This window comes from Haliotis asinina, chromosome 15 (assembly GCF_037392515.1).
Source record: "Haliotis asinina isolate JCU_RB_2024 chromosome 15, JCU_Hal_asi_v2, whole genome shotgun sequence".
In the NCBI taxonomy this organism is placed as follows: Eukaryota; Metazoa; Mollusca; class Gastropoda; order Lepetellida; family Haliotidae; genus Haliotis; species Haliotis asinina.
This window is the reverse complement of record NC_090294.1, coordinates 47,730,325-47,758,150: the sequence shown is the minus strand read 5'-3', so window position 1 is coordinate 47,758,150 and position 27,826 is coordinate 47,730,325. Positions and strand designations below refer to the sequence as shown.

General features: G+C 40.0%; 1 protein-coding gene across 2 annotated transcripts; it reads right to left on the bottom strand.

Moving 5' to 3' along the window:
- Positions 1–149: 149 nt before the first annotated feature.
- Positions 150–25,777, bottom strand: LOC137265732 (protein mono-ADP-ribosyltransferase PARP14-like). Of its 2 annotated transcripts, none has more exons than XM_067801174.1 (16): positions 25,650–25,777; positions 21,334–21,495; positions 20,491–20,546; positions 20,086–20,118; positions 15,004–15,219; positions 14,829–14,880; positions 14,602–14,712; positions 12,973–13,038; positions 10,404–10,583; positions 9,652–9,834; positions 8,375–8,481; positions 6,722–6,892; positions 5,962–6,118; positions 5,555–5,694; positions 2,524–2,698; positions 150–1,423 (listed from the first exon to the last, which is right to left on the bottom strand). In XM_067801174.1, the coding sequence occupies exons 2-16, from the start codon at positions 21,479–21,481 to the stop codon at positions 1,128–1,130; spliced, it is 2,091 nt and encodes a 696-aa protein (XP_067657275.1). In that variant the 5' UTR covers positions 21,482–21,495; positions 25,650–25,777; the 3' UTR covers positions 150–1,127. The 2 variants fall into 2 exon arrangements, with proteins under 2 accessions (XP_067657275.1, XP_067657274.1); XM_067801173.1 differs by having other exon boundaries at positions 19,885–20,118; positions 25,650–25,767.
- Between the last annotated feature and the right edge of the window lie 2,049 nt (positions 25,778–27,826).

Sequence of the window (27,826 nt, the reverse complement as noted above, 5' to 3'; positions counted from 1 at the left end):
TTTCCTGAACGATCATAAGGGGAGACAACTCGGGGTGGCTCCGTTTGTGGTAAAAAGGATCAATTTTGAGGATTTGTTACACAACAATTGAGAAACAGAAATATTTTATACCCTGGATAAATTTATTGAAACAAGCAAACAAGAAATTATGGCAAGAATTTTATTCCTCTGTTTATACTCATAATTCTATACGTCAACTCTAAATTCGGCTGTGTTTAACAGTTCTTCAGCCAGTTTACTGTATCAGTCGAAATCTTACAATGAATGAATGAATGAATGAAGAGCAAAATGTACATGTGAATTAATGAAAGAAATAATAAAAGAAAAAAGTACATGTGAATGAATGTATGAAAGTATAAATGATACACCACGGCCATCCCTTTTAAAACATTCTAAAGAACGCAAAACTATCGTTAGATCACATGTGTTAACATCAGCTCTTTAGTCTCCTTGGTCAGACATAAGAATTGTAAGACAGCTTAAAACATTTATTGAAACAAGCAAATAAGAAATTATGGCAAGAATTTTATTCCTCTGTTTATACTCATAATTCTATACGTCAACTCTAAAATTTCGAAGCTATCAGCCATTTGGCAGCCACATTCCATCCAAGGTCAAGATCATTCGTACAAACCCGTGTAGTGTATCACGCGACGTGTGTACGATTCGTATACCCTAGTAAATCCGCCTTTATTGTTTCACATGCTTTAGCTTTTAACCAATCAGAATTCGACAAAATGACCTTAAGGGTAATGATATACCATTGTTGACTTCTAGTGAGGTTGCTCCACTGATTTATGAATCAGGTCCTTATGCCACTGGATCAACCGAACTGAAGTAAATAATTGTTTTTCTTATGTAACAAAAGTGAACAGCTGCCATTTTGATACAGATATGATGTAACCCTAAACCAACCCAGTCACGGAGACAAAGCGACGCCCCAGGGTTGACATCACTTACCGTCAAGGCTGTCATGTGACCGAGATTAAGTGGGGCGGAAATCTACCCATCATGCAATAATAACGTAAAATAATTGAAAAGGGACACAAGCAGGTCCTCGATTCTGTGACTGAAAGGTGTCCCAGGAAACATTCCCACCAGACGCTGTCCGGAGTGAGCTATAGCATTTAAGGCACTGACAGCTTGAAAGAAATCAGGTACTCTGGGTAGGAATGTGTGTCCCGATAGATGCAGAACAGTGATGGTTGTGAAGTGTCATTAGTGGTCGAGGTGTACCTGACAGAGCCAGTTCGGCAAAGACGGGGAGCATCCCTCATAGTAGCATTGCCCATGGTGTATCTGCCCGTCAGGACCCGAGCCCTATAGACATATTTGATTCCGTGAGTGTCTGGTGGAGAGTACTTGTCTATAGAAGAGACGAACGAAGTCACGGCGAAGTACACACCTTGTCCGTATTGGGAACCTGAAATCAGTAATTGAAAAATGAATGGTATCATAGTTTTAAAGAGACAGAGAGATTAGTGTTTGCAGTATTTAAGCCCATGTGGGAGGAAAATGGTAAATGTCAGGGAATTAGTTTTGATAATTCAAGGCAGTCTTGGAGATGAAAAATTTATGGATTGATTGCTGAAAAAAATATTTCGTGCATGACCTGCCTTAAGAATAGAGCATGCCCGTATCACAATCTGGATGAAAAAGAAAATGTTTTATGCCAGGCACCGTACAGGGATATACTGCTGAATGCTATCCTAAACTATGTAATACAAATACAGTATGTACAATGTCTCCAAACACTACTTCATAACTATGCACTCGTGTATATAATTAAGAATTAACTAAATTAACAGCTGAGTCCATTACACAATCTTAAACATATGTTTCACTGTGAAACAACAATCATGTCACGACAAGGTGTGTCTGTTGAATGCATGAATGAATGAATGAATGAGTTAGGTTTTACGTCGAACTCTGCAATATTCCAGCAAAATGGCGGCGGTCTGTAATTAATCGAATCTGAACCAGACAATCCAGTGATCAACAGAATGAGCATCGATCTGCGTAATTGGGAACCGATGACATGTGTCAATCAAGTCAGCGAGCCGGACCACCCGATCTCTGACGACAAACATAGTCGCCTTCTGTGGCAAGCATGGGTTGCTTAAGGCCTTTTCTACCTTTGACCCGAACATATCAGGGTTCAAGGATTTGTAATGGAAAAGTATTGGTTTGAGAAAATGCTCGTCGATAAATATGTATTTTCATCTGACATTCGCTCGACATGATGTATGTATATAATAATTTTTTGATAAATAAGATAACATCGTAAGGCCTCCACTCCCACATAAATCAACAGAAAGACTAGCAAACATGGGTTGCTGAAGACCTATTCTAACCTGGATCTTCACGGGTCTCTATTTAAATGACCATGAGTAAATTTTGGATCGGATGGTGGCAATGCTTGGTTTGTTTGATCACAAATGTTTTCGTTCAAAGTTATAATGTTTTTCTTTCATGATGTTCATCGATGGTTTTATTTAAGGGGTATTTCGATTGCCTGCTGACCGTTCTTTCCACAGTAAGACCTATTAAAACCATATTTGTTGATGTTGGGAACAGCTTCAACGTCAGTTCCATGCCAGATGATGCGTTCATTATCTTTGGAGGGGTGCTCCTGATGGACAGTCTGCATGGCGATCTGGTACTGTCTGTACAGATCCGGAATCTGAATCCTCTCAATCTGAGGTGAAACATGAAGATACTGTAATGCCTCCTATTGCAGAACGGGATTCAAATGCAAATAATTCGAATCATGAAAAAGGTCAATTTTATAATTAAGCATTTTCAAAAGAATTGCTTGAAGGTCACATGCAACGTAAAACAATTTTGCAGGTTCTGATAGCTTTTGGTATGCACTTACTGAAAAGAATCATTAAATATGTCAATTCAACCTATAAAGTTGAAAAACGCGGTGAAAAAAGCCCGTCAAAGCGGAGGGATTGGTACCCTTTCGCCTACAGTTGCATTTCGCCTACAGTGCAATTTCGCCAACACAAGACTTAAATTGCCATCTGATTACCCTGTACTCATAAATGGACCAGTCTAATAACTGTTAACTGTAAAGACAAACTAGGAATACTAGATTTAGAATAAAAAACAAAATATGCGTTTATGAATCAGAGTTTATTGCATGATGAATTTTATAGACATTGCATACAGCAACTGGGGATAATCCAGGATTTTACGTACACCGCATACAGCCAGAGATGTTGCATGATTGTAACACTTTTATCAGCTTTTAAACTTAAGTAAGTGTCAAACTGCGTCAAGAAGCCGCATAGTGGTCTTAGTTCCTGCTGCCAGCTGGTTCTTAGGGCGTTCTAGGTTTCTCTGTACAAACGTAGGCGAGGACGGGATGAGGCCCCAAGATCAATCTGAGCTCTCTTGACTCTGTCGTTGGCCTCGATCTTCTTGATGTTTTTGACAAACTCATATATGTTAAGATGTGGTTTTCCTACTCGTAATTTTAACTTGTTATGGAAGCCTTCCAAATGGTTATTTGTTCGGGGACCAACAGTTCCATCGTGATTCCAAAATGGCGTCATAATCTAACCAAGTTCTTGTCACATAGTCATTAAAAACCTTTATTCTCTCTCTTGCTGGACCGTCATCCATGATCAAAGGGTAGGAGTGGAACTCGACGAACATGGGCTTGAACTTGCGCACATTTCTGGCAGTCTCTGGATAAACGCTCCTCGCCTCTGGATTGCTTGGGTGTAGTGGAAAAAGCACCCTCGTATATCTGCATCTGGAAAAACCCCTTCTGTTGCACGAATGGCAGCACTCTAAAAGTCTGCCTGCACTGATGTTGGGCATGGTTCAACTCCTATTCTCTGTTGACATATCTTCTTCAAAAGATTGAAAAGTCGGCAATATGTGTCCCTCGTCTTGTTGGGTAAGAGGCAATAAGCTACAGGTAACATCTGATCTTGCATCATGAAATGAATTGTATATATCTGGAAGCACAAACTCGGGCACATATGAAAAGTTCCATCCATGAAAATACACTATGAGTCAGTTAAAATGTCAAGCATATCATCCGTGGCGAATATAAGAATCTAAATAACATCACCGTCATCTACACATAAAAACTGACGACCATCTTTTGTCTGTGTCCAATTTCCATCCAATGCGACGTCAGATAGAGTCTGTGGCAGTGGGGACAGAGTCTTCCTTCGTTGTCTGTATAGTGCAGATTTCATGGTGACAAATGCTGGAATGGCTGCAGCTGCTTGGACATCTAACTCCCCAAGTTCATCTTCATATATCTGTTGAACTGGGGTTGCGTCTTCTTGAACTCGGTTCTAAGTCTGCTGAGGACATTAAACTTTTCAGGCTCTTCAACTGGAGGGTGTGCATGTCGGGAAACTGAAGATACATGGTCACCTATGGTACTTAATCGGGCATTGCATCCCGCAAAGACACATTTCTAATGTGGTGCTAATTTACGTTTAACATTGAGAAGATAACGATACCCTGCATGAAAAACCTGTTGTCCATCTCGCTGAGACGTAACGTATTCCACACGTTGGATATTTGCCATGCTGGTATGTCAGGAATATGCAATATCTTCATTTATATAATGTTCATACTGTATATTTCCGTTTATACTCCAAACTATCAGAGTAAAAACCTTGTTACAGAGATCACTCAGCCATGACTCCACATCTATAATCTCTTTACAAAGTCAATTGTTTAAGACTGCTCTAATTCTTTATAATAACACCACTCTACTCACATGTCACTTAGTCCCCATCTGTAGTAGTTCAAATTAATCTCTCTACCAAGTCAATTGTCTAAGACTGTTATAAGAACAGCCCTGTACTCACAGATCATTAAGCCAAAATGTCAATGTTTCTGTATAAAATCACCTCCCTACATGTCAGTCGTTTTAAATTAGCAGATTAACACTACTAATGACTCATTGTATGGGGGTGTAGGTTACTGTCACTCATTACTTCTCACCAAATTTAAGTGTAGGCGAAACGCAACTGTAGGCGAAATGAGAACAACTCAAATCGGAGTTCAAACGATTCACTGATTTCCCCCAGGACGCTGGGGAAAAAGTGGTTTCAACGGCTATGCTGCTCTGCGATGATAACGCATGCGCAGTGAATAGGTTTATATTAACAGTATGCCTGCCTGCAGTATGAGGTCGTGAGCAGTAGTGTACACAAACAAGTAAATAATCTACTCGTTATATAAAAAAAACATGTTGGTTGTGATAAGCTGCCTTTGTCAATGTCTGTTTATTGACACCTATATGTCTGCTTTCCTGTCTGCTAATGACAATATGCAATGTACAACTTCAATCACTGACCACTTGCAATTTGAAAATAGCTTCTATCGGGTTTATACGCCATAAACAAAGAGCGTATCGGCAAAAGAACCAATGGCCAATGAAAAGGCTTCGTTACACCTAAGTGCACACCCACAGGCTCTGACTGGGTTCGGCTATGTTTGAGCTTCTGGTTTCATGGGACCTTTAATTCAGATCACTTTGATAAATCCTGTTTTTTGTGTCAACATTGTTTACCTTTGAGATGTTAACATGTCGTTCCTTTTCACGTAAAGTCGCCATGAAGCTATTCTTCACACTCATGTACTCTATGCTTCCTTGAGCAACGTTGAAAACCCTCTGACCAGACTCGACTCTTTCCCAGCAAGTGGGATAAGCTGGATAGTCATACAGAAATTGTCACTTTATTCGCGGTTTGGCATGTTTTTGTTTCATTCTTGAAGTGAAATTGAAGAAAACACAATTCTTTTACAGTTTCTTTTTTCTAGTTTCTAGTTTCCTCCAAAACACAAGACGTATTTGATTATTTCAATAAATCTTTTTATGCATCTTCTGTAAAACTCCAACCAATATGCCACTTTGTGCAGACTAAGGCAGTTTCCGGTACAGGCAGAGTAGATATTTAGCACAACAGATATACGTACCCACAAAACCAAAGTCAGCAACTGTTTGTAGAGTCTCATCTAAATGATGACACACTTTGGTAAGGTGGTGGAATAGTCCCTCCAGATGTACCTCTCCACTCTTCTCCATGTTGACGACTACTCTTTCTGTCTTTGCCAACGCCACAAGGTCTTCCGTCTGAGGTTGACAGGAACAGTGAGAGAGTGAAGGAGTAAGTTTAGATTTAACTCAGCAATATTCCAGCTTCATGGCGGCGGTCTGTAATTAATCGAGCCTGGACCAGACAATCCAGTGATTAACAGCATAAGCGTCGATCTGCGCAATTGGGAACCGATCCCGTTAGTCGCCTTTTACGACATCCAGAGTCGCCCTTTGTGGCAAGCATGGTTTGCTGAAGGCTGATTCTACCTGGGACCTTTACTTGTCCGACAGTAACAAAAAAGCGTTGTCTAATGGACGGGTAATCGTGCAGAGAAGTTTTAATTTAATGAGATCTATTTTTCATTAAACATTCACCACAGGTATGGTAGCGGTTAGACGACACCTAGGGTAATGGTAGTTTTTGTTTAAAGCGTTTGCCTGTCACCCCGAAGGCCTTGGTTCGAATGCCCACATGGGTACGATATATGTAGATCTTGTGCCTCCCACCCACCCTCCCACTAACTGCGGCGTAACGATGTACTCAGTGACTCACATTCACTCACAACCTCACACCAATAGCAATGACACCTACTGTGAACCATCGAGTTTACCATCATGTCATTGTTCATATGGTAATACCTGTGAAGATGTCAGCTTCTGTATCCGCTGGTCCACAACTCTCCTGGAGTACTCATCATCACACCTGTCTGCCAGCTTTTTATAGATAGCGTCACACTTATTTTCCTGGCAATACACTGTGACTGACGCTATAGATTCGTTCCTACTTGAGTGTTTTTCAGGCATCTGCAGCTGAAAACCCATCAAAACCCACTTAAAGCACTCATTTTATGTTATGCTATGTTGTGTTATTCATGTGTAAACAGTGCCTTTTAAACAGTGTGGGCATTATCATTTTGCAAAATCTAGTTTACTAGTTGAGTGAAGTGCATTATCATTTTGCAAAATTTAGTTTATTACAGTTGAGTGAAGTAACAGTCGCTACATTAACTCTGGTGTCTAAACTTCTGATGAATAGTATGTATTATTACATATTCAACATTATTAGCTTTAGCTGTTGTTTTTATTTTGAACTATCTTCAACAATGATATCATGTTACTGTTAGATGCCAGTTTTAAATCTCTAGGTATGATGCCAATGGACAGTTAGCTGCCTAACAATATGATAAACAAATGATGTATACTATGAGACAAATCTCGAGGGTTCGGTTAAAGAGTTCTTCAAACCTCTATTTGTAGGTTCTATTTATAGACGCACTCTTGTCTAGGTAAAGGTGACTGGGAAACACCCCATTCGTAACTACTCGCCTCTTTCCGTAACCTGCAAGAAGGCCATCCGGCTTGCCGGAATGACACGAGTAGTTACTGATGGGAAACACCCCATTCGTAACTACTCGCCTCTTTCCGTAACCTGCAAGAAGGCCATCCGGCTTGCCGGAATGACACGAGTAGTTACTGATGGCAAACACCCCATTCGTAACTACTCGCCTCTTTCCGTAACCTGCAAGAAGGCCATCCGGCTTGCTGGAATGACACGAGTACTTACTAATGGGAAATACCCCTTTTGAAAAGGTAGTCCCGGACCTTTCTGATTTCCTGCTATTGTATAACTTTCAGTTTTGACTCCTCGTTTGCATATGAGGATTGCGGGAAACAGGACCAAATGCACACTTTGTAATTATTCAGATATGTTATTACATACTCAAACACGTTATTGTTGACTCACACACATGTGCATGGTATACACAGTGCAGTCAAGTCAAGCGTGTTATTACATACATGTTATTATAACCAGTTTTCTCAATACTGAGAGCAGTGCATGGGCTGCTGCAGCGCTAGTGTATGACAGGATGAGACAAACTTCGCAATAGTTCTCAGGATGTGTGGAAAATTATATATTCTTTCGGATTTTTTCCTGTCTCCCGGGATTGGTTGAAAACAAATACACTCGTGGTCGTAGATGGGTATCCATTCTAACACGTGACTGAAATCAGTTATCTGTGTGTGACTGGTGATCATCCTCTCAACCGATTTCATGAATGTGCTCAACACAGCTATGCTGTAGCACCGCTAGAAGGCATGGCGATGTAGTTTTTGCATTTAAAAAATAAAAGTATGTCGTTTGTGTCACTTTCCAACACTATTGTCCTTATATTTTTAACCAAGCCATGGATGTCATATTTTATCCTGTACATCATGGGCCATCAGCGTGTCGGCGATTTCACCAACCTTCAACCTGACAGTGACCTTCAGAGTTATCATTGTGGAACATACCTTTGTCATTACACTACGGCCAGATGTTTCAACCATCTCATCCTCTGTTGGTATATCTGTCTTGGTGACATTCCGTACAAGCGCCCTCATGTGAGATTTCATCCTTCCTGTTATCCGGAAACAACTTGATATATTCCACAGTTGGGTATGATAAGAGTAGGGTCACAGTTATCACGTATGTAACGGTGTGACATGCTTGTAAGACATTGTTTGTTTGTTTTTCTATTGGTTCATCAACACCATAATCAACAATACCCTAGTCATGTAAGACGACCTGAACATAATCGAGTCTGGGCCAGTTCATTGACAAACATACTGTGCACCAATGTACGCGAATGGGATACAATGGCATTTATCTTAACTCACACACAAATGCCGTTTCTGACTGGCTGAGTGGTCTACTGTTATTTTCAATGTACCCCGCTTACAAGCGAGTAATAACCTAGTCTGTGTTATCCACTGTTACTTCGTGTAAGTAATTCGATATAACTGAGTCACGTATGTAATTGCCGATATCTTGCGGGGGTGGGGGTGGGTGGTTGGGTGGGGTTGGAGGGGGACGTCTGTCGTTGTGGGTATTGTCCAATTCTCTTGCTCTGAGAGTCCTTATTATGATCCAATATTTCAAACAGTACATACAAAATTAAAATCGAGATGGATGGGAGGATAATTACGTTGTTCACCTGTCACGACGGGTCGATTGTTTGAAGTACCTTCTATAAAGGGTACGTCAACCTGGGCTCAGGGTACATCAACCCATGGACCCCGAGGGACCAGTGAAGAACTTGTAGGGTCAACCAAGACATTTCTTTGAGGGACTCGGACAGAAACTAAAGACATTTGAGAAAATTGTTGAAATATATATGCCGTTTAAATATCAGAGACTAAAATATTTCCATAAACAGACGAAATAGCCCACACTTTTAAGCCGAGTCTATTGCAATCTTTGGACTGCACCATAAACATGTATATTGTTTAGACAAGAGTGTAATTTTGGTCACTCTGTTAATTCTGAAATTGCTGATGTCACCTGCCTAACAAAACAATCATTCGGGCATTAAAGAAAATCATGTTTTTCAAATATTTCCATCATTACTTCAATCAAACTAAACCATTCTTCTGTCCATCCTAACCTGTTAATTTCTCAAACTCAAGATCTCTCATGTATATTTTCTCTGTCTCTATCAATATAATTGTTGTAAATAGGGCGTTGTACCCAATCCCTTTCTTCAAATAATAACACATGTTGAAAACAGATCATTTATGCTTTTACATACCTGCCTTGGTAGAGAGGTCTGGTATAGCCCTGAACACTGCGTCCTTGTATGTGTCTAATTTAGACTGGTCGCAGCAGAAGACTAGGATCATGTTCACAGTTGTCGTTTTTAAGGTCATGATTGCTTCCACCATTTGCCAGGCTGCCTTCTTGTGTTCTTCTTCAAGAGAACCGCGTTGCATATCTGTTTAATATTGACAGGATATGGATGGACACACGACATTCCGTAACGACTTATCAGTAGCTTTATATCATATTAAGCTTCATCACTTCCATTCCAAGTCTCTGTTCAAACTTGAACGTGATGATAAAAGCAGGGAAAACTGCGCCCCTTTTGCTGTGAAACAATATATCAAGGAAGGAAATGAACGAGTTACTTGTCCCAAATTATACTAGCAGCAAGGATAAGAACACGAAGCAAGGATGAGAGAACCTTTAATGTCATGACGTTCAGTCTAAGTAAGGACAGTCTCGACTTCATTGTCGTGATGTAGGGTAAAAGTAAGGATAATAACAGCCTTATGGCAGCGGTGTGTGCTAATAGTAGGGATACAGACACCTTCTGATGCAATGGTGTGTGATATGAATCAAAATGAGATCACCTATATTGCCGCGACTCAGTGATGACCAGATAAGACTGTTGGTATTTATTGCAATGATGTCTGATGAAACGTAAGGATAGTGATGCTTTTATTGTGGTATTGTATGATAAGAGGAATAATAATAATTATCTTACTGTAGTCACATACTTACAAGATGGTACAGCAGGAAAAGCAATGCTCTTGTATTTAGCCATCGTATCCACGTATTTGACGCATTCCTTTACAGTCTTCTTCCAACATCCAAAATGTTGAGGTGTAGTGTGTAGGATCTTTGTGCACTGTAAGCCTGGAGCTCCGGTGAGGACAACGCCATGCTGCTTCATGACCCTTTCTGAAAACATAATGGCTGACCTCATCAGTAACAGATGAATGAGTGGAATAAAAGACAGCGATAACGTGTGTTATGACTAACTAAAATTAGTGGCCTCTTTGAGGTTTTATAACCATTGCCCTCCGGTTAATTCGTATAATTACTCACGATCTGATCACGGTCGATTTCGTGTAAAGTTTCATTACCTGACTTGACTTTGAGTTATACGCTCCCCCTTAAAGTACATTTTGTGCCGTCTGTTTGTTATGCTTCTGTTGTAATTGTTTAAAGGTTGTGCTTTTTAGCAGAGATTCCTTATGTTTGGGGAAATGTTTTTATGCATGTTGGTACGTGTAAGAGAACTGAGCATAATTACATTAAACCATTTTTCTTGTTTGTTTAGCATTGCTGAAACTGTTAAATGCACAAAGATTTAGTTATATACCGTTATTTAAGCTTCATAACGTTATTACACATACACATACACACGCACACGCACACGCACACGCACACGCACGCACATGCATTAGAATAATGATGTGGATAGAGAGATGTCGGAATTTCTATACTTTCAAAAAGACATTTGTGTCAGATTTTCTTAAGACTGAAATACAGATACACAACAAAATGTAGACAGTGTGTTAGTGTGCGTGTTCTGTACATGATAAATGCCATTACGGTTGGATTTATGAAAAAGCAGTTCACTGAATAAATGACGCTCCAGCACGACATGTTTATACAATAAATGATACGTTTTTGTCTATGAAGTGCTATGCTTCGTTATTTTCCTCCATGGTATTTTACGAAGAATTCAAAGAGCGCCATGCCTCTCTAACCGAAAACTGTTCCATCAAGGTTACGACCCGTGAAGGTCCCGAGGTAAAATAGGCCTTCAGCAACCCATGCTTGCCATAAAAGGTGACTTTGCTTGTCGTAAGAGGCGACTTACGGGATCGGGTGGTCAGACTAGCTGACTTGGTTGACACATGTCATCGGTTCCAATTGCGCAGAGCGAAGCTCATGTTGTTGATCACTGGATTGTCTGGTCCACAATCGATTATTTACAGACCGTCGCCATATAACTGGAATATTGCTAAGTGCGACGTAAAACTAAACTCCCCCACTCACTCCATCAAGGTTACAACAGGCAAGGCAACAAAGAAGCTTTAAAATTGTTTTGTGGTGGACATGTGGATGGCATTTCCATTTATCTTACCTCACACGCAAATGTCAGCACGCTCTTCTATTATTTTCAATGTACCCCACTTACAAGCGGATAACATGTTCTCTGTTACACGCTGGACGGACGAAGCATGGGGATTCATTTGGTACTGGGTGTTAGTAATCTTTTATTTCCAATAACTGAGTCATCCATGATGTAGAGAAATTACCAATGCTGCCATCGTTTGTCTTGACGTGGTCGGTAGTGGTCGGTATTGGATTATTGCCAAGTACTCTGGTACTCCTTATTATGATCCGATAAACATGCTTCAAACTGTACAAAATTAACATTGTTGTATTCGCTAAAATAACTACTTTGTGCACTGGTCACTAGAGGATCATGGGTTGATGTTCACTGTATGCTTGTTTATGGTCCATTATTCTCTTCCCACAGAGGTTATTCCTGTCATATCTTCCTACGTAACCTCTGTTCTAATACGGCCATATTTCCAGGTCATCGAGAAATCACCTTGCGGCAAAAAATCGCAACAGGAGTTATCTCCCTTGTTACTATTCAATCAGAACATGCGTTAAATAGACTTAGCTCCAATATGGCGGCCCCATGGAGTTGGTTCGTCAACGTGCGAAGGGAAACTTCGGTATTTCATGTTTAACTGAAAATTAGAAACTAGCAATAGAGAGTGCAGGGATCAATCGCCATGGTGTATTTGTAGAAACAAAAACTGGTAGTGGCAAGCTTTCCCGATGCATCCGGAAATTACCGAGATGTTGCGAATGATCACTCTTGAAACAACGTCTCTGACTGATACTGACTCCATCTCAACGCCTCCAATCGCGAGTCTTGAACACTCGCACCATGAAAGGGACGTATTAGAACAGAGGCTACGTAGGAAGATATGATAGGAGTAACCTCTGTGGGAAGAGAATGATGGTCCATATGCTTGTGTGCATTTATTCCCGTCATACATGTTTGTTTATAACCACCCCACCCCCTCCCTTCAACAGAAAGAAGCAATGTACCCCTCGTGACCAGTGAAAACCATATAAAGTGATGCAACTGTAGCCAGGAAGAATAAGTGAACACCTGTTATCATCACTATTTCATACTCAATCACATACACAACAAATACAATTCGCATAATATAGACATGTACCTTTGACTCTGCTTTTAGCACAAGATACCTATAGATCTAGACAGGATTTTGTTGTTTCTCTCAAATATACAAACCTTCATCCTGACATTCTTCAACAAAACTTGGGCCACATTTTAGTCTCAAACTTAATGAAACGTCACCTGAATTGAACAGATAGAACAGACATATTCAACACATTAGATAGATAGATAGATAGATAGATAGATAGATAGATAGATAGATAGATAGATAGATAGATAGATACGAGTGTGTATTTTCTGTATATATTGTTATTAATTCAGTCATAATTATTATTGAGTCACAACATTTAGTGTTTTGAATATTAAATATCATGTGTCACATTTCGTTATAATAGCTGGTCAACACTTTTAGGATTCTGGTTTTCCGGAATTTATCTGCTCCTAGTTTTCGATGTCTTTACTTTCAGGAGACTTATTCTGGGGCATTCTACAGTGTTGACGATGTTCGTGTATGCCCGAACTTTCGGGAATGACTTAGTAAATACATATAAAGGCGGGTTGCCGTGTTGAGAGCGACACACACTCATTCATATTTGCTGGAGTTACATCACTGCCACGCTTGATCATCAAAACCCGTCAACGCCTGACCTACATTATCTACTGTCACACCGATCGCTGTGTTGACATTCTGCATAGTTGATTACCTCTCGTACTGAGACTTTGGTGAGTTTGCTACTATATATATTTTGTGACCCATTGACTTAGATTTTGTCTCTCTTGAATTGTATTTGTAATCAGCATTCGTTGGTTTCACATTAATTTCAGATTCGCTGTGCGCATGCGCAGAGTGAGTAAAAATATTTACTGGTCAAATTCCGGTTTAGTCGTATGCTTACCTATAGTGTAAATACACTCAAAAAAATGATTAAATAATAATTATTTACGAGTGACAACAGTTCATAGCTGACTAAATATATCGATTTACATAATTATGCTTTTCAGGTATTGATATTGACGGTTGCAGAAATGTGTGTTTTGATAGTAGTGAGAAGGGGTTGTGCGGGAAGAACGGTGGTGGTAAGATGTGTTTATACAAGAACTTATTGACATAAATCAAGCTGTTTATTTCACTACTCCCGGTCTTTTGTACATACAGGTATAAAAATAAGTTGTAATAGACATACAACTATGAATTTGGTTTGATATTTCGTTTTCTTTAGAGTGTGTCTACACTATCGGTAAACGCACGCGGAAAGCGGAACTTGGACAGTACATATTTTTACACGCTCTGCGAAATTAATGTGAAACCAACGAATTGTTATATTGACCTGTGACTTTGTATACCTCTCTCTCGTTGCATAATAATACAGAATTTGAACGTAAAAGACTTGTCTTTGTTCTGTTTTGCTGGTTCACAAGGGATTTCTTAAATTGTTGTCACGGTACATTCTTAACCGTAACAAGATACACACAGAGAGATATACAGGTATATAGTATCACTATTTGTGGGTGTAGTAAGAGTAAAAGCTATAATTCAGATCTTGGAGTCTCATGTTTGAAGTAGATCAACACAAGAACCAGCTCATCTTAAACTCATATCTCAGGTTCGGTAGAACATGCACCTCTTGTAAGATTTTCGACGGTTGTATCTTGGTCGTCATGTAAATTGGAGTCGGTTAGGGCATGTTTAGAAATTTCTCCATTTCATAATCATAATGAGCTGTGAATAATTCAGTATCTTACCTGAATCAAATGAGAGTTGTTTTGTTGTGGGGTGTACGATGACGTCCGAACAATACTCAGTTATGTCCCCTGCCAGAAGGAAGAGGCTCTTTTTGCCAATCGTAATGATTTCTATGAAGACAAACATTGTAATTGGCAATAACTTTAGATTGTCACAAATGGAATCTATACACAAGGAAGTGAATAAGTACATACTTTGAAATTTTGTTTCTGAATAAATGAATTACCTGAGCTGAGATCTTCAGAAGCCGTTACTTTGTGTAGGTGTCGTGTGTAAGCCTGAAATGTTCAACAACTATCCTGTAGACAGGCTTGGCACAAACTCGTTTGGCAAACAAATATTTTTAATCATGCAGCAACCGAAAACCAAGGTTACGTCAACGTCAGATTTCAGGTACCTACCTCTTCGAAGTCAAGGTCTTCTGGAAGACCGACGACATGCACGTCCACAAGGGAAAGAAGGTCATTATCAAACTCCCGCACAGTGTCAACAATGGCCGCTGCTGTCTCGTACTTTGGGTAACCAAGATTGCCACATCCAAGTGCAGGAAAGGCAATGGATTTGTATCCCTGATTCGAGGCTTTGTTGATACACTCACTGACAACCTGTCTTAACACCTTACAAAATAAAAACAACGAATACTGTTGACAACTTAAATATCTGGAGGTTCTTGAGAGGCATTTAAAAGTTGGTATTGATGTAAAAGGCAAATATCATGGATGACAACTACTTGTCACAACGTTTCTGGGCTATTCCTTGCCCCTTCGTCAGAACAATTGATACAAACAACATACACCAATGAGCACATATTCTAAATTGTACAAGAAGCCAGTGTTGCAGTTGTATACTATTAATTGAATGAGAAACGTGAGATGAAAGGGTAAGACAATAGTTACATTATTTACACACAGGAAGACTTGATACAAGGGAAATGTTTATACAAGTCATTAGCGGATGTGGGTGGAAGTCAGCAATGACCTGGATGACTTTCCACGCGCTAGGCAGGTACACTGGTTCATTCGCACGAAGGCGATTTTTTGTAAACATTGAGCGAATTTTGATTTCATCTTCATGCGAATAATGGTCCTTTCCCAATTAAGAAGAAAAACATGTGATTGAGTGTTTGTTCATGCTCCCTCGGTGAGGGCTAAGGGATGATTCGAAAAGGTTAAAATCCAAACTACTATTACGTTAAGATATTTTATTCAAGGGTACAGCTCTTCATTTGTTCACATATTGTATGAATTAAACTACATGCATATAAAAGCACACACTCACTTATCGACATTTTTATATCTTGATATATTTGATATATATTATCATGTTACATTGATTAAAAAACTGGACAAAATATTCTTACTTATTGCTCATATATACAAATGACTAGATTAATTTTATAGATTGGAAATACTAAATGGACAATATTCTAACCATATACTCATTTAACAATGTACAAATCACAATATTTTAGCAAGTTTAAGGCATAAGATGTTCTGGCGAGGTCTTGGAGGTCCAGCCTAGTTTTCATGTCATCCAGCTTTCTTTGCAGGTCGTGCTACCGTTTAGTTTTGCGTTGGAGACGTTGCCCTGCCTTGTACTGAACCAGGTGCAATTCTGTTGTGTTGTGTTCTGCCAACCAAAAGCGAATCAGCTCGAAAACAGTATGATGGGTTTCCTCGACAAGTTTCTTAACTCGCCCATGCCAACCCTCCAAATTGTTGTTGGGTCTTGGGCCGAGGGTCAGGCGAAGGTTCCATCATGTCATCGGGAGACACCTTCCATCCAGGTGGGGGTGATGTAGTCGGTCTGTGGATGACATCGGTCGTCTTGTGGCATAGCAGCTAGGGTTTGGAGCCATAAATTGGGTAAGCCGATAATCCTGCCCTAATCCCTTGTGCAAACACTGCAAATACGTCACCAGTCATCAAAGAGTACCGATTTTCGCCTTCCCGCGAATAACCGAAATTTAAAATTCGACTTCGCGCGAATACCCTGGTACGCTCCTTGGTCCGTGTTCAGCTGCTGTTGTAATGGTCTTATCGTTAGAAACTCCAGGAGTGTGCGTTAGCGCCAAACATGGACAACAGTAGTTACTGATTGTTGCTAGTCACTGGAGTGAGAAGGGTTTTTGATCATGTGTTCTGAGAGAGCTGATTTTTTGTGCACTTTTTGTACAGATGTTTTGTGCTCCTTCAGGCGTATGTCTAATGGGCGGAATGTTTCACCTATGTGATTGGAGCCACAATCACATTGCAGTTTGTAAATGCATCGCCTGAGACGTCTTGCGGACTTAGTAGAGGAAACTCGTACACTGGCTCATTGATTTGGTACTTAGTAGTTAGGATGGGTTTCAGGGTCTTATTCCAGTGGAATGTTACATCGATGCTGGTAGTTTTCTTTATGAGACGGCTGATGTGGTGACTGATCTGGCCATGGTAGGTGTAACGGTCGACGGAGTGACTGATGGGGTATGTAATAAGACATTTGGATAACGGAGATCTCTCTCATCCAGTCACAGCAACATAACAGTTTTAACGAGTATATAATTTAGTATAAAAGTTATAAAGTTACCAACGATAAAATTTATTAAATACATATAGAACATACACAATACAATTGCCCACCGTGTTACTCCTGCCAAGAAATTACCCGGGCCCGCTTGCACAGAGCAGTCTTAGTTACAATCAATCTTAGGTCCCTACAATCAAGTTTACAATCACCATACAGTTGCCCTAATCCACTTGCACAAAGACGATCTTAAGACAGCATGGATCTGAGATCGCGATCTTAACTAAGATCGAACTATTCAACGTTGGAGGTAGAAATTTCTTAAACTCGACTCCTGTCTACAGTTGTCTTCAACTGCACGCAACTGACATTCCTTCCTTAATCGCACCTTGCAGATTTTTCATGAAAACAACAAAACAAAGCAAAACTTAAATAAATAAATATATATATATAACTATTAAAAAATGTATTTTAAAAAAGCAAGAAAACCCCACATATCTTTGTAATGATAACGTGGAAGATAACATGTATGGTAACTCGTACCTCGTGGGTTATTCTCTGATTTTTCTACATTCTAACATTATTTATGAACTCAGAATGTCATACTGCAACCACAGAAATATCACGTTTTATGATAAAATATTGAAATACAAACAGGTACATTAACAAATTTGGGTTTTGAGTTACTGACCTAGTACTCATGAAAATTAAAAGATATCATAAATTATAAACAAAATTTCCTTATGATACAACACCTAAATCTACTATGATTTGTCAATGGCTGTCAATGAATTTGAGTTTGGCATCTCGTCGCTGTTATGTTGAGGAAAATCCCAAATATATCCCACAAGCATTAGATGTGTAAAGATATGAAAGTGTGACATGACTGTGGGAGTGTTGTGGAAAATGCATGACAGGGAAATATGAAAACGTTATTATTCCGTGTGTTTTGTATGTGTTGTTAAATACTTATCTACCGTATGTTAATTGCTTTACGCTATTTTGTTGATAATTATTTTTTCTTTTTGTTAAAAAACTTTTTTACGCAAATTTCACATGCCTCAGCAAGCGTATTTTCCTGTTTGAAGAATACTTGTATTATATTTAAAACGCATAGATTAAAACTCGATTCTCTCGTCAGAAAGAAACACAAATTTGTTCGTTATCCAACTGTAGATTATTGACACGTCTATGATCGAAAAGAAATATATGTGGAGATCTGCGCTGTCACAATATAACATACATTGTATTGGGGCATGGCAGTTTTTACAGCAACGGTATAATACGCAAAGGGAAGCCACTCCCATCTTGCGTAAAAACTAAAATTAGCTGCCCTTGAGTTATTGAAAAGGTCATGGCCACTGCTAATCGCATACAGACACCTTTCGTTGCTATCCTTTCCTTGTTTATCAAAAAGGTATGGTGTTCATACTTTTTCCAGCACTGAATCGCGTGAGAATTGTACTCTATGACATCGACTCGATAATGATGTTGTTCACTATCTCAAATAAGGATATTTCAGACGTTAAATCGATGTTGCATTCTCCGTGTTGTTGAAGTGTCGAGGCGAATCATACAGTTTTATGCAATATAAAAGCAATCCCCAAACGTAAAGCTAATTATTTGCGTGAAACTGAAACCAACCTGAACGCCATTTTGCTACTGACTACAATGATCTTAGCTCCTTACAATTGGTTCCGACCAATTGTAATTAATAAGTTTTGATTGTAACTTACCAAGATCTTAGCCTACAATCGCTTTGTGCAAGTGGATGGTGATTGTAGCCGAAGCCTAAGATCGCGATCTTAAGTACTTACAATGATTGTAGTTCTAAGATCGTTTTGTGCAAATGTGTGCAAGTGGGCCCTGTACAACCATACAGATAAACAGTGGAAAAGGCAAGATGAGCTTCATTGAGTAGTGTGCCTCTGGCAACCCGGGTGTAAACTTACAGGCTGTATAGAGGATAATCATTACTCTCCAACACAAATCAGTAGAAACTGCCTGCGGTAAGGACTCTCAGTTTCCATCAGTCAAACAAGGTCGAGTACCACTGCGACAACAGCATTAGTATTGTGACGTCATATCTGTGAATCATGATGACGTCATACGTCTAGCAGTATTACACTAGTCATTTAAAATGGAGAGAGACTTTCTCCATTTGTACGCACTATCGTAATACTATCGTAATATTGCTGTAAAAATATTACACTGAAGTATCTTCCACGATAGAGTAGTCATTGTCATCTTCCGATCAACAGAGGTGCCACCATTCAGCTCTCAAAATTGGGTCTTTTTTCTTCAAAAGTAACGGAAGAATACCTGATCTCCTTTGCTTTTTAATGTGAAGTAATTCCTAGATATGAAACCTTCTAAACACCTTGTTATGACGTCACAACATAGCGGCGCCCATGTCGTGACGTAGCTCGCCTTGATACTGCACATTATCGATTACCCTGCACATTATAGTGGGGTATGTTGATTCTGATAAGAGAAGGTTCACGACTAGGAGGTTCATTCTGCTGCTAGAGTGTTGAGACTATAGTTCTTTCTACTAAATGTTTGGGGTAGCCGTTCAGGTTGACAAATGTTGCTCTGAGATGGTGTATTTCAGCTGGGAGATGGGCGGGGTCACAGACTGATTTGGCTCGTCTACTAAATATTTAACTATAACTGAAATATTCAGCGCTATTGTGATATAGCGCTAAATGATATATTTATATTGATTGGGCTGAACTGTAAGGATAAACAAAAATAATCTACATCACCCTTACCTCATCTGGTCTAAGCACCTTGTTCTTCCAACTGGGCAGGCAACAATGATATATTGCTTTACACTTCAGCCTTCCGCCAGATGTCTCAACTACCTCAGAAATACCTAATCCTCCTGGGCACTTTTTCCTACACTCTTCTCCTATTTCTTTCCCTGCAGCCTTAAAAATACACCTGGAAAGTCGTCCCGACAGCATATCTACCTTTGGCCCAATGGAAGTGACGATGACGTCATCCTACAAAAAACCATCGATGCTTTTTGTCAAGTTTCAGCTTTGCTTAACAATGACGACGATTGAACGAATATAAAATGTAAGTTAAAGAAGAGTGACCGCAGACCTCAAATATATTATTGACGCCAGTTAACGATGAAACAGTCCTACAGATTCAGCGCAATATTTCAGCATCATGTAGCAAGTTTAGTTATCGGCAAACCCAAAGAACGCAAATAGTAATCATCTTAGCGATTTGAATCTGCCTTCAGTTATATGGTCAGCACAGGATGATTTTATGTTTAGTGGTGATATGAGCTTACGTGTGTCCTGTCAGTTCTAGTTAAAGCTAATCTATCCCTGTCGCGCCAGTCACTGATTACAGGGTTAACTTACTACGACCTCTGTTATCTGCTGCTTGAGAAAAGACACGTTCAGGGGTGTTGGCATATCTGTAACAACGAAACAATGCGATCTATTCTGATAACCACAGTATGAAGATCAATATATTGCATGTCGCACAGTACATTTCGGTGTTTTAATGTGCGGTATATATGAGGGATATATAGTGGCTGTCAATATTGCACCAGAAGATAACTCCATTGAAAAAGTTTAGACTTGATTAAACAAACCAAGCATTGCCACCATCTGATCCAAAATATAGTGACGATCATTTGAACACAGATCCGTGAAGATACGGAGTAGAATGGGTCTTCAACAACCCATGTCTGCTTGTCTTACTGTTGATTTATGTGGGCGGTAAAGACTAACGATGTTATCTAATTTATAAAAATATGATATTATTTAGACATCTATCACGTCAAACGAATGTCAAATAAACATACATATTTATCGACGAGCAGTTTCTCAAACCAATGCTTTTCCATCACATATTCTTGAACCCTGATTTATTCGGTTTCAAGGCTACCTTCCCGTGAAGGTCCGGAGTAGATTAGGCCTTCAGCAACCTATGCTTGTCATAAAAAGGCGACTATGCTTGTCGTAAGAGGAGACTAACGGATCGAGGAGACTAACGGTCCGGGTCGCTGACTTGGTTGACACATGTCATCGGTTCCCAACTGTGCAGATCGGTGCTCATTCTGTTGATCACTGGATTGTCCCGGCTCGATTATTAACAGACCGCCGTCATATAGCTGGAATATTGCTGAATGCGGCGTAACTTAACTCACTCACTCAACTTCCAGGATACATTCCCAATCTTCCACACTCTCAACTCACCAAGTTCTGACAGTTCCGAATTCACCTCTATAATGCATCCCTCCTGTTCCTGTAGAGCCTTCAGCACGCATTTCCCCTTGTCAGACTCAAGGAACATCAATATCTGCGGCTTTTCTAGGCGGTATGTTTCTTCATAGGGACCGGACATTTTTTGTGGGATGTCTGACAAAAAGTACCATTAGTGCAAAACTAAACGGGCATGAAGCATGAACGAAAAAAATTATGCTCAATGCCATATCACGTGTGTGGATATTTCGAGTGGACAGTTGCATAACCCGATACAGCTTTTTTTGTAGAGAGAACGTGCGTGCGTAGTGCGTGTGTACTCCTGAGCTAGAGTGTGTGTACAGTTTTCACAAACATGAGGTGAATAAGTATTCACGCTTTTTATCGATGTTTTGCCAGTATAAAACACGTGATCTGACTTATGAGGTGGGTGTTTTGTGCTTTGAATCACGTTTGGAATCTGATCCTTAATCGTAATGAACAAGATAATTTTTTTGATGAAGACCCATACATGGTATTATGAACCATGCCGAGTGCTTTTCTTTGTGAGCGACGCAATAGTTGTTATCTGTAAGTACATAGCAATGGGCGACTTTCTGGTTTGACGACGATCTGTCTAACACAATGATATGTGATTTTTGTCCATTGCTTTCAATTGAAATTCTCTCACGAAAATAACCTGTTCTACCCGTTGTGTATATGCACGGTTAGATGACTAGGAATTGTAGATCTGTCGGATGAACCAGCCAACGTAACCCACATACATTAACCATACACAATCTTAAAGAAAGGCAGGGGAGCTTCAGTTTTGGTTGACGATTGAAAAACAGGGAGATATGTTGAAGACAATCAATGTTATGAATTATGCATGTTTCGAGAGTGTATCACCACTTTCACTTGACCATAGTTGTTTTTACAATAATCGCTTTTGAAAGAGTGATTGGTATATAACATGAGATGTTCCCATTTCGCCTACAGTGACTGGGATGGCCGACATTTCCTGCTCGGTGTCGTCAAAAGAATATATTCTGTTTTGTTATTTTATCAATTAAAGTGGTTTGTTGTTTAATAATGCAAATTGCTGTAATAGGTATGAGATCAAAGTAACTCTAGATCTATGTTGATAAGATTTATTGTTTTAATAAAGAGGCTTGTCTCTAAGGTTTTAAGATCAAAGTCAATAAATATATCTATGTTGACAAGATTTGTGGTTTTAATCTATCATTGATACAGTGACTACTCTCTGGCTTCCTACACAATGTTCTCTTCTTCTTTGTACTGGCGTTTTAATGTACAAGATATAAGGGATGTGAAATGTTGTGGTGTCAAAATGGCAAACGCATTTCTTCAGAGATTAGAATATATTACGTCACAGAGGGACGGGCAGCAAGTTCTGTATGATGGATATCGCTATCGACTGGCAACTCACTGGACGTGTGTTAAGGAAGGATGCAAGACACGTTGCAGTACCATAGGGGACCACATCACCATTGGATCTGACCACTGCCCCAGAGGGTACGCGTCTTCTAAGCCGACTCTGTGAACGTGTGCAGACCGACATCACCTCCGTTGAGCAGATCTATGATGATGATGATGACGATGATGATGATAAGATTAATGCAGTTGAAGAGGTGAACGTAGCAGTCATGTCATCCTTCAAGAGCTTGACATCCGGACTGTATCGAGTGTATTCCACCTCTTCCCCAGTCTCGAGCTGAGGTTGATCTGCAAGGAACTTGGACTCAGACTTTAAATGGCTAGCGGTTCCGTATTTGCTGCTCGTATTTGCTACAACTGATATGCTGGATATTCCGAGCTAGGCAGAGACCCTGTACATGGATGGTACTTTCTTCACAGGCCCACATGTTTGTCGACGCAGGTTTACATTGTGCATTGCATTACAATGCCACTTCCTTTACTGTCAGGCTATTTGGCGTGACGTTGTTGACTGTGGCCTGGCTCCCGATTACAAGCACCAGAACCTACCAGTCCGCTCACATAAGAACAGAGTGGGTGCCTTGCCCCTGCTGCCTGCTGGTGAAATCCACGAGACGATACGATATGACTAGATACGACTAGATATTTGTATAGCGCCGATATCCAGTTAGTTCAGCTCCTCAAGGGCGCTCTGTTTTTCCCTCGATTATTGGATGTCCTCCACAACGGCACATAGTAATTTCAGTCGCATCTCCCTGGGGAGCATACGATGCATGGATGACTGTAATGGATGCGGGACCCAACACTCCATCCATCGAGCAATTCAATGACAACGTCACGGCCAAATGGGTGGACTACGACATACGCTTTCCATGGGAGACATGGAACCAACATGAAACTATTTACCCTAGAACTAACAAGCACTTAGAAGGCGTCCATCTGTGACTAAAGAAACGGTTGAGGAATCCCCATCCTAGTTGTTTGAATTTGTCAAGGAAATCAAGAGGAAATCTGCTGACCGACGACTCCGCATGCACATAGCCCATGGCGCTGAAGTGCGCTCACGTCCTGGCAAGTAGAAGGAACTGGACGCTAGGCTGACTCGCTTGAAGGACCAGTTATCAACTGGAAGAAAAACAGTGCTGCAGTTCCTGGACGCAGCTAGACATATAATTTAACTGCAAATAAATTATATTTGTTGGGAACAATGATATGAACATGATGGGATATCTTCAATGACTTGAAATATAACTTGATATATATGTGCGTATGTGATTTGACCTAGCCTGTTGTGTTATGATTATAGTATATTATTTGATATATACGTATATACATGTATATATACTGCCGTGTACACTATTAATATAGCCAAACCAACTCAAACAGACTCAATTTTTTTCCTCATTATTTGGGTTAGTCCACTGAAGTACAGTGAACAGCATACAAATCACATGTTCACTCAAGTGTAAATTTGATTTGATAAGGGTGTAGGCAAAATGGGATGTAGGCGAAATGGGAACAAGCCTGTTCCAACCTCACGATCCCCATTCTGTTTGACTTTTTACGCTAAGAACTGAATGGTCACAAAAGTGTCAGCTCCCAGTATATTGTAACCAGTGTCAGCTTGCCGGACGCAATGTTTGTGAAATATCAAAGTGGGGGTGTCCACACAAGTGAAACTTTGGATATCCCTTCACCATAAAATGGTAACTTTACAAACACTGGACATCGAAAATATAGCTAGGCTCACTACTTTCTGATATCCCCTCGAACAGAAAAAGAAAGTCTACAGACTCATGATGCATTGATGCGGAAACGTGTTAGCAACACAAGTGATATAAATGCATATATCAGAAGATGCTCACGCCGCAACAAGAGATCTCAAGTCTAATAAATAAATAAATTCATGGGATTCCATCGTAATATTCTTCATATTTCATGTTACCAAAACTGGTGAAAATGAGCAATGTAATACTGGAAAAGCGGACATTTTCCAAAAGAGTGGTGCAAAGCAGGAGTGTGACCTCTTCACTAGAAAGGATCAGAGAATGATGTTATTAATTATCGTGGTATAGCTTTAACTCCCTGTTGCAAGCAAAATATATACTAAAATAATCACTAAAAAAGTTCAAAAGTGGGCTTAACTCAGCAACATATGCATTCTACACGAAAATCACATTCCATAGAAGCTACAGATAATAACACTGTATGGAATAATGCGAAAATATCTCTCAAAGAGAAGAGGTCGTGTCTATACTTTATTCATAGATAGAACACAGAAGTGCACTAATCTGCAGTGACTTTTTACCTTCTTGTACACCTTCAAATCAAAAATGACACTCCATTCACGTACATGGGGTTACTGTATCGTGCACATACATCCCACACGTTGTGTTTGGGAGTGCTTGTCTTTGAGTGAGTGAGTTAACATTTCACGTCACACCAACAATATTTCAGTCATATTGTAACGAGAACGAAGTTGGTATATATGATCAATTTCTGTCAGGAACGACAAAAAGAGAATTTAAGTCTCAATTCAAAAATGCAACCCGCTATGGACCACCAACGGGCTATGGACCACCAACAACCAAAGCTAGGCCACCTTACTGGTTTTGTCTGTCTTTGAAACGTTTGTATATTTTCTGTTTAGACTTCAAGTTACCCTACATATTTAAGAATATATTGTACAACCAGCCCACGTGATCTGCACACATCAACCATGTGCTTTAAAACCTAAGTAAGTTGGATACAATCATCCACTAAACAACAACTACAACAAGTAAGAATCATATACCAACCGTCTCTCGATGAACTAACCCATGTCAGCTGAATATATCATCCACCTGAACATTCGGTTTCTGAATCAAACTTACCAGTCAGCGACAGTAGATGGTATCCAATATATATTCAAATCTTTACGTAGTACAGATCTCATTATACGAGCATATACCTTCTATACTGGTAGCAAGGTAACATGACTTCTCATTTCCTTGTTTGTGGTAACTAAGCGTCCTTATCATAAACAAATAGGTAGTGACGTGTGGACTTCTTATTTGAATCCATTAGTCGATCAGTTTATGTGCATGATGACCTTCACAAACACACAACTCTTCATACGTACTCAAGGCATATCTGTAAGGCATATCTGTAAGGCATATCTTTCAGGCATATCTTTCAGGCATATCTGACGGCCATGAACGTGATGGAAGTACGGGAATCTAGCTGAAGTCGGTAGGGAGTGAGTCCACGTTTGGCAAATGAGGACTGTAGTTTGATCGTTGTGCCATGTTACCACGGCGTTCTATGGTCAACATAATTTCGCAGTAGGGTGAGTTACGGTCTACTAGGGTGAATAGGGTCTACTATGGTAACAGTAGTGTCTTGGCGTTCAAGAAAACCAGAGCGATATACCGAAAAAAGTGTTGAAAAATGCTTGGTCTAACTACGGCCAAATCATGAGTTGGCTGAGTCAAAACCACGATGATCTACCTTACATATGTCTAACTACAGTGTGCTGGGTTCATCCCTCACTACATCCATGTCCGTAACATGTGACCGCCTCTGTACACTGTGCACGTACGCGTCCATTATTTAGTGTGTGGGGGAACAAATCTTCTCCATCAAACGTAAAGGTGCCTAACAGTCCTACTGCACCGCTCATGGTGTCACGTGTCCACTCTTCATTGGTACAGAATGACTATGTCATCATTCTGCTCAGTTCACCGTAACGACACACACAGTCACTTTGAACAAGGACGTGAACACATGGCTCATATCTGTTCATGTATGGATGTTTCAGTTGATGTAGCAAATTCTGTTACCGCTTTTTTTCGGCACTGATATACTCATTACTTGAAGCTAGCATCCTGTGTGCTTATTTTTATGTGGAGGACACTTTGAAATTTAATACATCAGTGACAAACATGCTGTACGATGTAATTCGTTTGACCTGTTCCATGCATACACTGTATATAATCAGCAATTATGTTTGTTTACAACGCGTGGAACTGTTGGAGCAGGATATGCTCAACGTTTCGAGAGCACCTGGTGTCATCACTATTTGACAACGGTTCATAAACAACATCCTCTCTCATTATGTCAGTCACTGTATTGTCTTGTCCAAGTTTGGAGATTTACAAACCGCCGTCGTATATCTGTGTTACTGCAGCGTTAAACAAGCAATCAAACAAACATTCATGATGAAGACGGAATTGGACAGTTGACTCTGCTTTTGTTGGTTAAAAGCATCCAGTCCATATAATCGTTCTACATGGTCACTACTAACCGGGTGGCGTTATGTTCAAGGTGGCATCATAACTAGGGTGGCGTTACAACAAATGTGGCGTTACAACTAGAGGGTATTATAACCAGGGCGGTATTACAACCTGGGTGGCGTCACAGCCAGGGTGGTACTAACACAGTGTATGAAATAAGCCATAAACCCAGCCAGGCATAACTTCAAATGTTACCAGCCCTAAATGTATTTAACCACACACCAAGACACGCTACGCGTTCGGTTTTAAATCAGATTTAGAGCTATTATAACTTCGTTATATACCTCTGAATTTCCAACACAATATTTTGTCTCCTGAATGGACAGCGCACGCGCATGACACCAGAGGAAAGTATTTCCTGTCCCATCATTAGTTACAATTTACTCCAACGAAGAGTCTAAGAAGCATGACCTATGTATCTTCTCGCCTCGTTCGGAGACAACGTTCGTTGCTGGAGACAAGTTTCACGAGAAACCCACACGTGCTATTTGAATAGATTACGACCTATTCATCCATAGCACTTGTGAGCAGTTATTCTATATAGGGGAACAATCTGCGAATAGGTTCAAAGCTGCTAATGCGATGTTTAAGTAATACTCACGTAAATGTGTAAACCCAGCTAGGGTCCATGCAGGTAGCAAGGTACTGTAAGTCGTCATGGTTGAAGGTATTGTTATCTACCTTCGGGTGCTGGTGATTCATAGCCCGTTATTTTGTACTGTTTATAGTGATTATATTTTTACGACAGCGTACTAGTTTTAATTTATAAGGCTCTT